General features: G+C 35.6%; 1 protein-coding gene across 4 annotated transcripts; it reads right to left on the reverse strand.

Annotated features, from left to right (window-relative positions):
* Window positions 1–3,648: 3,648 nt before the first annotated feature.
* On the reverse strand, window positions 3,649–14,438 carry LOC109019999 (two-pore potassium channel 3-like). 4 transcript variants are annotated; one of them, XR_004801863.1, is made up of 3 exons: window positions 13,310–14,432; window positions 10,915–11,232; window positions 10,157–10,631 (listed from the first exon to the last, which is right to left on the reverse strand). XR_004801863.1 is itself a non-coding variant. In XM_018998269.2 (3 exons), the coding sequence occupies exons 1-3, from the start codon at window positions 14,347–14,349 to the stop codon at window positions 11,088–11,090; spliced, it is 1,065 nt and encodes a 354-aa protein (XP_018853814.2). In that variant the 5' UTR covers window positions 14,350–14,430; the 3' UTR covers window positions 10,680–11,087. The 4 variants fall into 4 exon arrangements, 3 of the variants coding, with proteins under 3 accessions (XP_035547323.1, XP_018853814.2, XP_018857926.2); XM_018998269.2 differs by lacking the exon at window positions 10,157–10,631 and having other exon boundaries at window positions 10,680–11,232; window positions 13,310–13,753; window positions 13,874–14,430; XM_035691430.1 differs by lacking the exons at window positions 10,157–10,631; window positions 10,915–11,232 and adding an exon at window positions 3,649–4,037 and having other exon boundaries at window positions 13,310–14,438.
* Window positions 14,439–16,696: the final 2,258 nt, after the last annotated feature.

Consider the following 16,696-nt stretch of genomic DNA (forward strand, 5'->3'; position numbering starts at 1 on the left):
CATCTGGTCTGGGTTTGGGTTTCACGGTGGGACTAGGTGTTACATTCTCCCCTCCTTATAAAAATTTCATCCTCGAAATTTATGAGTACCTCGAGTAAAACCTACACATTTAACTATCACCTCCAATATTGCGTGCCTTTTTTTTTTTTAATCCTCGATCATTCCTGCTGAACCTAATTTTTCCAATATTTAATGCTTGGTGCCTTAAATACCTCCTAATCCTCTTGGCATACACATTCATGTACCTAGTGTTGATTTCCATATATAAAGGGATCCAGTTCAATCCTAAAGTATAAATCTCAATTATGGGATTACAAGTCTAAGAATAATTCCCTCTAGACAGACACGCTCACGAACATTGTAGCAATTATCATACACCTAGGTGTGCAATCCTTTTCAGAGTGTAATCTTTCACAATGGGCTCAATTAACAGCCTACTAAAAATTCTCACCCAACTTCTTAACCTAACTTCAACTGAAAAAAGCACATAGAACTATTAACCTGATCATATGGATAGTAAAAATAAACTCTCCTAAGTTCGGGGTCCTTAATCTCACACTCAATTCACAAAGGAATCCAACTTAGCTCGAGATCCCTAAAAAAAAATCCATCATTTTTATAAATCCTCAAACTCGAAATCTATAGCCACAATATTTAAAACCTGCGTGACGACTCATTTTCTAATCATCACCAAGTTTACTCTCAAACCATCATCTTATCAAAAATCATGCTTCCGCTGCGCACTCTAATAATTTCACAAAAATTTCTAAAACTAAAATCCATAAATACCTCAATGCTAAGTCTAGTCCATTTCAACACCTACCAAGATAACTTTTACCACACTTCAATAATGAAAAGATCTCTTCTGTACCAAATCCATGCACACTCACTTATAGTTTTAGATATCCTCTCTCATTCTCAACTACAATCAAAAGGCATAGTACACATTTATGTCTAATGACCACACACTAGTACTCATGACATCCTTACCATTTATTTTGTGTTGGAGTGATTCGAGAATGTAGAAATCCATATGCCAAATCAAACCCATGGGGTGGATAGGGTTGGGTAGTCGTAACAGAATGATTGAAAATCAAAGATGAAGCGATGAAGTTGGGACCTTCTCGCAGTTGGTGAAAGAGAAATTAGTCTAATGATTGAAATCCCAAATTAGGCACAATGGTGTTCTCCACTAAGTGACTATGGAAGGAATTGACTCGCACCTATAATAGAAGGATCACACGATGTAATTGGGTTCAAAAATTGGTCATATCCTTGAAAAAATCCTCTTTTTTTTCATAAAAGATACAAGAAAAATCTTTATAAAAAAAGTAGTTTTCGAAAGTACTATGATCAAAACACTAACTTGAATTGCCAACAAAAGTTTTATGAGGTTGGACCAAGAGGCTTACCCAAAAATGAATAATAGAAGTATCTCGGCAAAAATCTATATAAAATACATATATATATATATAATAAAAATGAAGTCCAAAATCTCAAATATTAGAGTCTACAAATGTCAAAACCTAACTTTTGATCAAACTTATATACACCTTCAAAATCTAAACCTTAAATCTTATCAAAATCATTTCCTACAGTCTACAAAATAAGCCTACCGAATCAAAAATTCTAAATCTCTTGAAAATCATTTCTTAAGTACTGAAAAGTCTAAAACCTCAAATCTCATCCAGATCATTTTTAAATTATGTAGAACCTCTAAACCTTAGATTTCGTAATCCACCTTCCATGAGTATGCAAATGCGGAAGCCTTAAATATTCTCAAAATCATATCTTGGACCTACAGAATTTCTCAAACCTTCAACCTCATCAAAATCTCTATTTTTTCTGTATTCAGAAACTCTAAACCTCATATTCCAAAACTCAACCAACAAAATTTGCAGAATCTCAAACCTTAGATATCCACATCATCATCCTTATAGTCCTCAAATCTCTACACCTCAAATATGAACTTTATTCCCTAAAACTCTTAGATATCCAAATCTCATATGTTTATAGTCTGCAGAACCTCAAACCTTAAATTTCATCAAACTCCTTATTATAGTATGCAGAATCTCTAACTTGGCTCTGATACCAATTGTAATAACCCTACCCCACACAGGTCGAAGAGTTACTTCCTATCACTTAAAGTCACAATTCAACAATATAATAATAGACTCCAAATTCTCAATATCATATAGAAGTTTTGATTCAATCTAATTTCCTCAATATAACCAAATTTCCAAAATGCCAAGTCATCATAACACAATAAAATTTCTTAATAAAAATCGCCAATACTCAAAAAAAATTCTATACTTAATCTACTATACTCAAATCATCTCATCCAATGCCTCATAATCTTGATCCTCAACTGAATCATCAAAATATCTAAAACATATTGTGGAGATAAGGGGGTGAGTTATTAACAACTCAGTCAGCAAAGAACATATAATATAGCATGTAAATATGAGCATTTATAAAGTTCAGTATACATAACAAAAAATTTACTTTCAATTTGCATAAACAACATACTTACTTTCAGAATGCATAAACAAAACTTGTTACAAAACATCAGAGCAAAATTTTCAGAAAACTTTCTAATTCAAAAATCCTTCGGCATATCATAAACTGAAACATCATCTTCATATCATATCGGAGCATTGCATCGAGACAGATACCATCTTTAACCCCCGTGGTAGGGTTATAAACCACTATTATACATGTGGCTGGGCCGTATACCATGTTTAACCCCCGTAGTAGGGTTATAAACCACCATTATATCCGTGGTTGGGTCGTATATCATGTTTCACCTCCGGGGCAAGGTCATAAATCATCATTATACCCGTGGATGGGCCGTATACCATGGCTCACCCCAGTGGTAGGGTTATAAACTACCATTATACCCTTCGCTTGATCGTATACTACTATTATACCCAAGGCAGGGCCTTAAGAGAAATATAACAGAACATCATCGGAACCAGATCATATTCAGATACAAAATCAAAAATTCATGCCAAGGTTTTCAGATGCCATATCATTTCAAAACCGAATATTGAACAGCTTCAGATCATTTCACATGTTCGAAATAAACAGAATCAAAACATCTTCATTTATTCATAGCAAAACTTTTAGATTTCATATTCACTCTTTTTGCATAGTTCAAAAACAGAATGCACAAAATTAGTTCATATCTACACCAGTCATGATAGAAAATACTTTGATATGAACTTGTGGGAATAGAATCCCATGAACCCACAATCAATTTGAAAACTCACCCAAGAAAGCCAAAATCAAGTCAATAGAAAATTTAGGCCTATTAAGGAACTTGTTTCAAGAACTTAGATTATATGAAAATCTAAACCTATTGAAAAACCTATCTCAAGAACCTAAATTATAAGGAAGAACGTCACAAAAGCTGTGATTTACCTTTGATAAGTTCAAAAGTTCATTCAAGAACAAGAGGAGATAAACTCAACTCATAATGAATAAATTCATCAAACTTCATAAACTAATTAAAATGAGACTACAAAGAGTATTTAAACCAAAACCTAATTAAAATCCTAGTCAAAATAAAGCTCTTTGAATCAATAGTATCATAGCTACAATAACTCGGCTACGATAACTTCTTGAAACCCTAGTTCAACAAATTGAAACATATGTGAGCTAAGCATCCTCAAGCTCAATTATTCTAGACTAATTCCTATAACTAATAAAATAAGCCCCTTTAATGAAATAAACAAGTTCAAGGCCTTCAATCACATAAACATAATAATAGGCCCTAATTTATGTTGCACTCTTCAATAGCTTGTATAACATAGATGATCACTGAATCTCCTTCTCTCAAGCACATCTTGATATTCAGCTCTTGCTAGACTCATCCCAAGGGGATTGCACCAATCCTTGCATTGCTTCATTACAGTTCTTAGCTCTCGATCTTGTGATTGCCCCATCTGAAATTTGCAAAGGATCTTTAAGACTTGCTCTACCTAGGTGTCCATCATTCCCCCTCTCCTCAAAAGGAGTCGACCTCAAATCTCCACCTGTATCAAATGGAAAAAGATCAGAAACTTTGAAATTAGCAAAAATATGATACTTATCTGGAAGATCCACTTGATATGAATTTTCATTAATTTTTTCAATTATTTGGAAAAGTTCATCCAAGTTGCTCTTGTCATCAACAAGCAAAAGCATCAAAGCTAAAGGAGTAAGTGGATTAAAACTCTAATAAGGGCAAATGATACTCCCGCAAATGTTCATGCAACGAGTCAATGAATGGTAAATGATACTCCCACAAACATTCATGAAACATATTTAAAGTCTTCCTTGCACCAAAATGATCACTCCAATTATATGCAAACTCAATAAATGGCAAGCAATACTCCCACCCATGGTCACGCAACACATTTAAAATCATTTTTACACCATAATGACCCAACAAACCACATCCATGCACTATCATCTCACGCATAAGACTAGTAGGCTCACAAAGTTTATTCTCTCTAAACAAATATCAATTTAGTCTATAGCACTTACCAAACAACGCCTTCTCACACACTTCACACACACTAGCAAAGTCATCAGCATTAGCATGCAATTCCTAATCATATTCAAATCTCAATAACTTTGCATCTAAAATGAAGATAAGGGCATACCTTCTTGCTAAAGCATCAACCACAAAATTTTCCTTACCTTGTGTGTATTTGATTACAGGAAGAAAGGTATCAATGAATTCCTCCCACTTGGCATGCATTCTATTCAACTTACATTGTCTCTTTAAGTACTTTAAGGACTCATGTTCGTCAAAGAAAGGTCAGGTAGGAATTGTCGCACTCGGCACAAAATCAATGTAATGCTTTATCTCTCTAATAGGTGGCAATCCACTAAACACAGCACTAGGAATCATGACCTCATATCCCTGCAATAAAGAGACAACAACACTAGGCAAGGTTTTGTTAAGTTCGTTAGTTGTAGAATTTGCCTTAGTATAAAAACTCACTTTTCTCTTTATCTTTCTCTCAGTTTATTCACTCGCTCTTTTCTTTTCACTCTCTTTTTTCTTTTCACTCTCTTTTTTTCTTTCAGTCTCTTTTTTTTTTTCACTCTCCTTTTTTCTTTCACTCTCTCTTTCATCTTCTTTTTAAACTCTCGACCTCACAAGTGTTTTTCAACTCGTTCTCTCTTTTCAATTCCACTTAATCTTCATACTGTCTTCAAGTCAAAGGTACAAGAGTAATGGTCTTATTATCTTTTACCAAAGTATACATATTCTTGAACCCGTCATGAATCACTTTCCTATCATACTGTCACGGCCTTCCCAATAAAATATGGCCAGCATGCATAGGCACTACATCACAAAGCACTTCATCCATATATTTCCCAATTGAAAAAGAAACTAACACTTCCCTATTTACCCTAATCTCCCCATAATCATTCAACTATTGCAACTTGTATGGTCTAGAATGTTTCAAGGTAGGCAAATTCAATTTCTTAATTAAAATAATGCTAGTAACATTAGTACAACTCCACCATCAATGATCATACTATATACCTTATTGTTGATGTGGCATCTAGAAAGGAAAATGTTCCTCTCTGCTACTCTGTATCATCCACCTTGATTTGTGTATTGAGAGCACGTCTAGCAACAAGAGATTCACCTGTCACAGGGGACTCCACTCTATCCTCATCACTAGTATCAACCAACTCGGGCATCTCCTCACTATCACCCTCATTCTCAATCATCACCTCTCCATTGTCATGCATAATCATCACTCGCATCTTTGGACATTAAGATGCAATATGCCCTGAACCCAAACACTTAAAACATTTAATATCTCTATTTTGTGAAGGATAGGATTCTACCTTGGGTTTGTTGCTAGTTCCCTCATCTTTCCCCTTAGATGGTTCGGCCTTCCCCTTCGTTACAGCTTGATCATTTTTGTCTCACTTTGGTTTTCAATGAGTGCGAGAAACCGAAGTATACCTTACTGTACCCTTTCCCTTTAATTGCCTCTCCACCTTCATAGTCATGTGCACCATGCCCTCTACCTCCACATAATATTGCAACTCAACTACATTAGCTATCTCCCTATTCAACCCACTAAAAACTCTAGTCATCGTGGCCTCCGGATCCTCCACTATATTAGTCTGAATCATAGCCACCTCCATCTCCTTATGGTAATCCTCTACACTCTTAGACCCCTGTATAAGATTTTGTAGTTTTTAGTAGAGGTCTCTATAGTAGTGGCTAGGTACAAATCTCCCCCTCATGATAACTTTCAACTCTCTTCATGTTTCTACAGGCCTCTCAAGATTCCTCCTCCTATTTGAGCGGTTGAGCCTAGTATTCAACCGCTCAAATTGTTGTTGCATGGCCTGCAACACAAAGAATGAGTTATTTGTCATCCCCTTCGGTGATGAGTCACTCCTATGAGATATTGTAATGTGCTACACAAAAAGAAATTTTGTGGTAAAAACGTCACACACTTTCTTATGTGTTTACACTCAAATAATAGCACTTCACTCGTGTTTCACTCTTAATTGGCATTTTCCCGATAATAGTCTCACACTCTCTTGCCTTTTACTTCAAGATTTTTCCCGCTCAAGTTCTTTAAGAATAAGTTTAACTAAATCAAGACAATACAATCTTATTTTATTCCAACTAATAATTAGGTTCAATAAACAAGAACAAGAAATAATGAATGAATAAAATGACACGCAACTCAAGGAATTTATACGAGGGAAAGAGTAATTATAAAAAAAGATACCAACTATAATGATGTATTCAGCCCATTTGAAGATAAGGCTCAATCAACAAATGTCTTTCTCTTTGTTGTAACTATGTAGCAATCTTTGAGTATGCTAACCCCCTTTTTTTCGTTTTTTTTTTTTTTTTTGAATTTTTTCTTTTCTTTTTTTCTTTTCCTTTCTTTTCTTTCCTATTCGTTTCCTTTCTAGAATTCAATCACAAATATCAATATTCAATTGAAAATCAAGCAATTGAATTTAAACACACAAGAATTGACAATGAATTATAAGAGAATCAATGAAATGACACTCCAAGCAATTGACAAACTTAGAGATGTTCGAAACCCTAGAATTTCCAAACCCTAGGATCAAGAACACAACCCCAATGAACAAGACAAATTAGGCAGCCCCAAGATGATGTAATTCAACCACTTTTTTTTTCTTTTTTTTTTTGCAACCCTAGAACAATAAAGCCCTAGAATTAAAGATGCAATAATTAAAAGATGGAATTAGATCTGATTGGAAACCGAGCTCTGAATACCAAATGATATGAACCCATGGGAATGGAATCTCTTGAACCCACAATCAATTTGAAAACTCACCCAAGAAAGCCAAAATCAAGCTAATGGAAAACTTAGACCCATTGAGGAACTCATTTCAAGAAACTAGATTATATGAAAATCTAGACCCATTGAAGAACCTGTCTCAAGAACCTAAATTATAAGGAAGAACATCACAAAGGTTGTGATTTGCCTTTGATAAGTTCAAAAGTTCATTTAAGAACAAAACGATATAAACTCAACCCACAATGAATAAATTCATCAAATTTCATAAACTAATTAAAATAAGGATACAAAGAGTACTTAAACCAAAACCTATTTAAAATCCTAACCAAAATAAAGCTCTTTCTTTCAAAAATACCCCTAAATGAATAGTGTTGCGACTACAGTAACTTCTTGAAACCCTAATTCAACAAAATGAAACATATGTGGGCCAAGTATCCTCAAGCCCCATTATTCTAGACTAATTCCTATAACTAATAAAATAAGCCTCTTTAATAAAACAAACAAGTCCAAAGCCTTCAGTTACATAAACATAATCATAGGCCCTAATTTATGTTGCACTCTTCCATAGCTTGTATCACATGGATGATCACTAGATCTCTTTCTCTCAGACCCATCTTAAATATTCAGCTCTTGCCAAACTCATCCCAAGTGGATTGCATCAATCCTTGCATTGCTTCATTGCACTTCTTAGCTCTCAATCTTGTGATTGCCCCATTTAAAACTTGTAAATGATCTTTAAGACTTGGTTCACCTTAGTGTCCATCATTCTTTCTCTTATATAGAATTTATGCATATGCAGAACAAACATCTGAGATCGTTTTCATATTTCCTTTAAAAAATGAACATGCATATTTTTGAAGTCAACTTTATTTCATTTCTTTTGTGCAATGAACCCCGCTTACCTAAACTACCTGGACTTCTTAGCATTTGAAGAATTTTCTCAATAATGCCAAACAAATATTAATCGTCACCTATAAAATAATCACGTAATTCTCATAAATTTTCGATCAAACACGTATTTCAATATTTAAGTCTAAGATGCTAAAATAACCTATTTTAATTCCTCAAAAACCTAAATTCTCAATCCCTAAAAGTATCATCACTTCCCAAATTCCTCGATATCCAACTTAATCTCTGACTAAAGTATTAAAATCTAACCCATTTACTATTGAGGTCTAACTATAAAATATAAAACTAAATAACATACTTATATCAAAATCATTATAAGTAGAAAATCATAATTTTGGTTAAATAAAAAATATTCTTTTAAAAGGATTCCAAATAAAATTTTGTATTTACTGTTCACTTCAAAGATTAATATTTTAATATATATATATATATATATATTACTAAAAAAATATAATTCAACTCTATATTTATTTGCTTTATTATCTATATATTTAAAAAAAAAAAAAGACTCTCCTAAAATGAGCACTAAATTTATAAATATAAATCTCACCTAAAGGGATGTTTTAGGAAATAAAGTGGGAAGTTAAAAAAAAAAAATTACAAGCAATGTTTCTGAAATAGAAAAGAACCCAAAACATACGTAAAAACTAAGCTCACCAAGAGAGAGCTGGATCAACTGCGATAGGGACTTAGAGCTTGACGTTGACAGAGATGGACAGCTAAGATGAATTTGCCGGTGTCAGCGAGCATAGAAGCGGAGCACTAAGAGAGAGAGAGAGAGAGAGAGAGTGATGAGAGAGAAACCATGTTATGAGATAGAGATAATGGGATGAGCAAGCCAAGCGTGAGATAGAGAGAGATACAATTCACTGTGAGACTGAGGTGGCGTGCGGCGGACAAGGGGTGATGGGAAGTTTTCACAGGCGTTTTCTGTGGGGTCTCAACGTGATGGAGTTCTCAATAGGGGTGGTTGCAGTGTCTTATAGTGGGGAAATACCTCCCCTGTTTCGGCATGGTGCAACAGGGCACACTAGTCCAAGGTTTTAGTGGCTGGCACGATAGTGATTAGAGAGAGGAGGTTGCGACGCAATGGCTTAAAGCTGTTGAATGTGCGTGGGGGTGGCTGATTCACGAGAAACGTCGGAGGAGGAGTTCTACTTTGGGGTGGCTTACGGTGGTTGCATGTGCGACTCTTGTGAGAAGTGCAACGGGGCTACTTCCGACAGTAGGGTCTTGATGTCCGGCACTGTCTATTGCTAATGATGTTGCATGAGAGTGGAGGATGGTCATGTTGGGAGGCTGGTGATGTTGTAGCAGTGCGTGAAGACTCAAGATTGCATGTAGGTTTGCAGTGAAACGAGAGAGACTCCGAGAGAGAGAACCGAGAGCTTGAGAGATATGGAAAGAAAGAGTTTGTTGAGAGAGAACTTAAAAGGGAGGGAAAAAAAAGGTTACAGAGGCGTGGGGAGGTGGAACTTGAGGTGGAGAGGGATTCAAAGGTGTGAAAAACGGAATGGGAAGAGATAAGAGCAATAACCGTCAGGGTCAAGAAAAAATTTTGAAAGGGAGGAAGCTTACCCAAAACGGCATCGTTTCTCTTGAAGGTTAGGCTTCCATCTAGTCTAGGCTTGGGTTTCATAGTGGGACCGGGTGTTACAATCATAGCATCATTTTGCCTATTAAGGGCCAGCATCTCTGTCTCAAGGTTTTGATATTGGGCACCAATGGCCTTCTTTAGAGCATTCAAGCCATCTTGAAGCTGATTCAAGCATACCTTCTACCATGCTGATTGGGTTTTGTATACATAGATCGGTGTCTCTCTTATACCAAATGTAATAAACCCATTGTAATGTAAATATTAATTGTGAAATATCTCACTTTGAGGGTAAGAAGACCTCCTAAGAAATTAGAGGAAAGATGAAAGAGAGAGAAGTTTATATTACTTTCTAGATAATTCTTACACAGCAGTACTGCTTAGTACATATAGCTGGCAAATACTAACTATAATGCCCTCCCCAACACGGGCCTGGGCCATAACAAGCAATTAACGAAACCTTACAAAGCAACAATTTAAAGAAGTCTTAACACTTTCGGCTACAACCCATTAACGTATTTCGGTCCACTTAATCAACCAAGATAAGGAAATACACAAGAAGCCCACGAGCCCTATGGTCAGAATGTATTCACTTCTGCCTTGTACTTTCAATACTTCAGTTCCAGACTCTTCCTCAAAGCTGTCCATTGGTTCCTTCACTTCCACAAATTTGCATGCAAATCTATGGCTTTTGTTTTGTTTTGAGTTTTTGTTCCTTTTGGTGATTACTTGGTTCCTGGCAGATATACCAAAAACCTGCAACTTTTGCTATGCTAATGTGTATTCCAGTAAATATGCTGGAAATTGTTCTCTCTCATTGCCTGTAATGTTGGTGACAAAGCTTGTTTTAAGATGAATTGAGCTCTAACTAGAATTGAAAAACAATTATAAAATTTATTAGGATTTCATATGTTGGTATAGCAATTTACATTGTGGAAAGTTTCATGTACATTGACATACGGTATATTTGGGATGATCGAGGTTAAAAGTTGACTTGTCTATCTAAGAAGGAAACTGTAAATTTAGCTCCACAAAACATGCCTATATATTTGAAAGCATTTGCTAAAGAATAGCCGCCAATTGGTATAAGTATAACCATCTGACCTCATTTCAGGATGATGGGATCATCATCTGCCTCATTCTGCATATATTTGATGAGGAATGATTATGTACAAGAATAAGAGGTCCTAGTGTGCTCTATGTATTGCTGACAAAAAAAATCCCAATGCCGTGATCCTTTATATATATATCCATTTGGAAATCCATGCATGCTTTAGTCACTCGCTTTCCATGAGATCAGCCAGAGTAATTTTGCCACAATTGCTACTGTCCAGCAAATCAAATTGTTTGCCAATCTGCAGGATGTCTTTCTCTGATATCTTTCCCATCTCCTTAAGCTTGTAAATAACGAATTCAGCTTTACTGTAGTCATAATAAACATTAAAAATAACTCAGAAATTGACACAGCGTGCTTAAAATATGTGCAGATAATAGAACAGGCCAGTATGGAATTCCGTATGAAAAGCACCAGAAACTACACTTCACTAAAAAAAATAATATTGTTTTGTAAAAAGTAAACATGGAGATTGATCTCAGCTCCTCTTTTTAGCATCAAACACTTGCCTCTCTGATCCACTAATCGCTCTTGCACGACATTTAAATTGAGCATACTAATTGATAGTGCAAATCATGTAGCTATTCTTCAGTAATGTCCTTTCTAGATTATCAGTTACAATAGTGAACTTGCTGACAACAGAATCAACTAACTTTTTCCATCCTAATCAAAACAGTATACAGTGTGCCTGATCATATCTGGTTTTTCACAAGGGATTAGTATTCGTTACTTTGCATCAAGCTTCTGGCTTCGCTATCATTCTCTTATCAGATTATTAACTTATCCCCACTTGCCTATTCTCAAACTGGCATATCTGCTCCTTTTAGATAACTTCATTTTGGATGGATGCATAGATTCCAAGGTTAATCTGTAAATCCACACTTGGCTTTCCAAATATTTGATAAATGCAGCCTGCTTTATCTGAATGACATACTTGAAGATCCTGATATTGACGTGAAGAATGAATTATCTTGTTATGAAACATTTTTTTTTTTTTTTTGAAAAAGAGAAAAGGTCACATGTCCACGAGTGACCCCCTCCCGATAATATTAAAAGCCCTCGCTTGTGCTGGAGGAATACCGTGACATAACGCCCAAAACTTATACAAATACTCTATGCCAAAATCTTCCATACAGATTGTTATGAAACATTGTTTCTTCATTCTTTATCTTTTTTCCACACACTCAGCCCTCAAACTATATAGGTACCATAATGCTCTTCACGATTCTGTTTTCTCAAAACTACTCTTCAAAACTCATCCTGATTTTTCCAAGCAATATATGCAATGCATTTCGTTGCATACCAGCAGTCACCTAGAGATGCACCTCTTTCCCTCGATGAAAATGACCATTTGACTCCCTATGAAGGAAGTTTTTGGCATTCTAACTAGTTGGTATGACTAATAAGCTTTATCTTGCACACTCCACATGCTGTAAATACCTTTCTGCTCGACATAGGGAACTTCTCTTTCCAGGTTGTTCTCTAAATAGTGTATGTTAACCCCAACTAATTCCAATACAGGCCAATATAAATGAGAATACTTTGGACACAGAGATGTTCTTATTTGGATTATTCATCATCTCTGACTTTGCAAAAAATTGTTAACAATTCTCTGAGGGTAAGAACTTCAGAAGAAAATAATTGATAACCATTTTATTTTCTCCTACTCCAATAGACTCTTGCAGTACGGTTCTTCCAACTTCATTGTGAAGGTCATGACTTACATCAGTCCATTCCTTGTCTGACTCTGTTTCATTCTTCACTACTTTTGTGGTCTTCTCGAAGCTATGTACAATGTACATTGCGTGCTCCTTCAATATATATATAGAGCTGGCAACTTTCCATTCCCAAGCACGTCATAGTTTCTCCCTTGCATCTTGAAGTATAACTAGCTGTTGTAGTGTTAATGCTCTCACTCTGATTGTTCTGTTGTGTTAATGATGACCACAGGATGGTGAGAAATTCACTCACGGCATTTTCTCTAACTGAGCAAAAAAGGCCAGATCTTTCCAAAGAATGCTAAAGGCATGAGCAGTTTTACGAGTCCATGTTATTCATTCAGTGGACAAACTTTGAGACCAATCCATGATAATCCATCATGTCTCAGATCAACCAATTTTGTATGTCAGTCTAAAAAACATTGCCTGAAAGTAGGTTTCGTATTCAACTTACCTTGAATTATCTCTACACTTGCAAGATTTACTAAGCGTTAGCCCCAAACCAAACTGACTCCGAATTAACACCTAAGACGGACTATAACTTAATGCACTAGATTATCAAAATTTTGGTGGGAAGAAATGAGGAAAGTTTGCATACGGGTACCAACATGTGCAAGATAGAGAGAACAGTTAATCTTAACTTTGCTGAAAGCAGTCAGAAAAATACCTGATAGAGCCGTCATTATCGAGGTCTGCAGCTACCAAATCCCCAACTGTAATCTTCTTCTGCAGTACCCATTTTGCAATTCTGCGATTCCTCTTGTCAATCCTAAGCTCAGTCAGGTACAGAAACGCCCTGGCAACGGCTAATGTGCTAACTAACAGCCAAATTACTGCGAAACACCTCCCTGTAATCGTAGTAAAAGCGAAATCCCCATAACCTACTGTTGTCACGGACGTGACTGAGAGATAAAAGCTGTCAACCCAACTCATATCCTCGATGAAGTGTACCGTAATTGTCCCTATAGCAATACACCCAATCACAACCGCCAAAGCCAAACCTACTTTAATCCTTATTCTCATTCTCCCTTTCTCTGTATCCACCATGTATGCTTTAACCATGGAGTTGAACTTATTCTCATCCACTGTGCTCAATAACACTGCCTCTTGTCTGTCACAAATGTATGTTACCAACCCATTGAGTAGAATGTCAACGAATCCAAAACCAACTAAAATGAAAACGCAAGTAAACAGCTTTGTAAATGTGGAGTCTGGAACAATATCTCCATACCCAATTGTGCAGAGTGTGACCACGGTGAAGTACAATGCATCCACTGGCCTGAATGTGGTATGACCCTTGAAATTCCCACTTATCATAAATATTGTAACTACGAGTATGACGTACAGAACTACGCCGATAAAGGCTTGCCGGACGATGAAAGGGGTTGATCTTTTGGTGGGTTTGGGCTCGAAGGAAGCATGGGAATCTTCACGGATGTCGGTGAACACCGACGGAGCGGAGTGGGAGCGCCGTTCTAGTCTTCTCTTATTGTTCAAGTTCAAGTTGGCTATGAGGTTTACAAAGGAACCGGACTTGGGGGTTGTGATGATGGGAATAATGGCATCGCTGGTGATGAGATGAGCCGCCGATTGGCGTCGGGAGGGACCAAGGCCAAGATCAAGGTAGCTGGAAGGAAATTCTCTCCTTGGTGATGGCCGAATAGAGTCTTCTTCTACTCCTGTCTTTGAGAGAAGAGATTCATCCATGGTGAATCTACATGATACGAGGCATGGGTTTCTTAATTTTGTTTCCTTCAATGAGAAAAGAGAAGATAAAAAAAAACGCAGTACTGCTCCGTCCAACTAAAAGTCAATGCGTTGAAAGAATCAAGTTTCGTTTAGATAGGTTCGCTCATCTAAGAGTCATACGGGGTTGCATCCGACGGAACTTTGTTTCTAACTGCCAATCACCGGTTCATGCTGGTAGTTGTAAATACCTCGCGACTTGTGTTAACTTTTAATTGCTAGATCCCCTCCTGATGCACGTGAGCTTATTAAGGCTGTGTACTTTTAAAACCCAAACATGTTGGGAGAAGTTGTAAAAAGTAATATCGTGTTCGATCTTGACTATTAATTAAAGTGATGTTTTGTAAGAATCTTTATCCCATCCCATCTTATTTTATTTTATCTTATTTATTTCTCAAATATTATTTAAATTTAAACATTTGTAAACTATTCATTACAATTTTTTCAAACTATCAAACAAGCAAAAATTTAACTTTATCAAAAATCAAAATAAAAATTATATTAAAAAATTATATTATAACAATATTTTAACTTTACAATTTTTTTATTTAATTTTTTCTCTTTCATTTCTCAAAACTCAAATACTTTTTCTCTATTCTCCTTTTGATGATGGTCACCCAGTGGGCTAGACCTAGTCTATTTTATACCTAATAGATTCTCGCAATTCCTAAGGTCGACTTGTCCAACATGGGTTAGGGGAAAAGAAGGATGAGAAAGAGAGAGGAGGAGTTATAACGGAAATTGATTAATTTTACGAAAATAGAGAAGTCAGGAATCATGCAATGTCAGGGATGGGTTATGTCACTACAGTGTAAACTCAGCTGAGTGCTTTACGGATGCAAACTCTCAACCTGTTTGGATCTTAGAAGGGATGTGACCCGAACTCAACTCAGCTGAGTACATTCCAACATCCAAACGAGTCCTAAATGTCTTTCAAAAATTTTAAATGAATAAACTGAATAAAATCTTTATCATAAAAGAAAATTTTATTATGGGAAGTCTAAAATTAAAACGACTGCTCCTTCTAATCCTGATTTGTCTACTCATGTTCATTATCCTCACCGAGGTGGTTAAAAACATGAAATAAAATAAAATGAGTCAAAGACTCAGCAAGAAATCCATCACAACGTAAATATAAGACATATATGATTTTTCATAAAAAAAAGTTCATGTTGAGAGCTTAAAATTCATGACTGTTCATACTGATGTTTGTGCTATGTATGACAGATTTATCTGAATTAACTTACTAATCTGATTTAACTAACTGATCTAACTGGCCAACACACTTAATCCTATGTGTGAGGTTGTCCACCAGCCCCACATACTACGGCTGCAAGGGAAGCCACTGATAGTATTCTAGCGTACTATGTGTAACACCTTGCTCCCTAATAAAGACATTTTAGAATTTTCAGAGAGCCAATGTGCTACTAAACTTGACTAAAACTTTTCTTTTTAACAATGCACCAAATGCGAAATATTTCCATATATAAAAAAATAAATAAATACTTCAAATCTAAAATAGAGCTTGTGGAAGCACTTATTTTAAAATATACGGAAGTCTCATGTGCTTATAAAAAAAAGATTTATTTAAAACTTAAACCATAAAACTAATCATAGCATAATTTGTCTATGCCTCTGCCTCGTCTCCCTAGGTCAAGTTCTGTAATATTATCTTCATAAATTTCATCACCTGGAGTGGTTTAAAAACACAAAAATATACAAAAATGAGTCAAATACTCTATAAGTAACACATCATACAGTAAACATAATAAATATAAGGTTTCTTGAAAAAATATGCATACTCATAAATACTTACCTAAATAACATGAACATAAGCATAAACTTATTTCACTTATCATAGGCCGTTGTCCATTGTTGACTCCTGTGAGTTAGGGTTAGCGAATCTAAATAGATTTTGATTATGTCCGTGGCCGCGAGTTGTGGAATCCATACATAAGGAATACATATTGGGTGCACTACCAGCATACACGATCTGGCAATGCAATATGCCCATAACATAAATACCGTCTTCATATCAAAACATAGGCCGTTACATATCTTAATCATAATCATACTTGCATACTTATCATATCATAGATTTGAAAAGAAATCGCATACATAGTTGTCATATCATATCATAGATTTCAAATGAAATCACGTTCTTTCATAAATATTGTGATACATATTTCCTCACATAAAATCATGATTTTTCATAAATATTTTGATGCATAAATCTTCACATAAAATCATGCATAGCTTTTTATAAATTATTTTCATGCATAACTCCCATATAAAATCATGACATTTC

Source organism: Juglans regia, chromosome 1 (assembly GCF_001411555.2).
Source record: "Juglans regia cultivar Chandler chromosome 1, Walnut 2.0, whole genome shotgun sequence".
Taxonomy (NCBI): Eukaryota; Viridiplantae; Streptophyta; class Magnoliopsida; order Fagales; family Juglandaceae; genus Juglans; species Juglans regia.

Coding starts and splice junctions, on each gene's coding strand:
- LOC109019999 (XM_019002381.2), bottom strand. CDS start 14,349: ATGGATGAATCTCTTCTCTCAAAGACAGGAGTAGAAGAAGACTCTATT. Junction 11,233..13,309: donor GATAATGACGGCTCTATCAG/GTATTTTTCTGA, acceptor TTATGACTACAG/TAAAGCTGAATTCGTTATTT.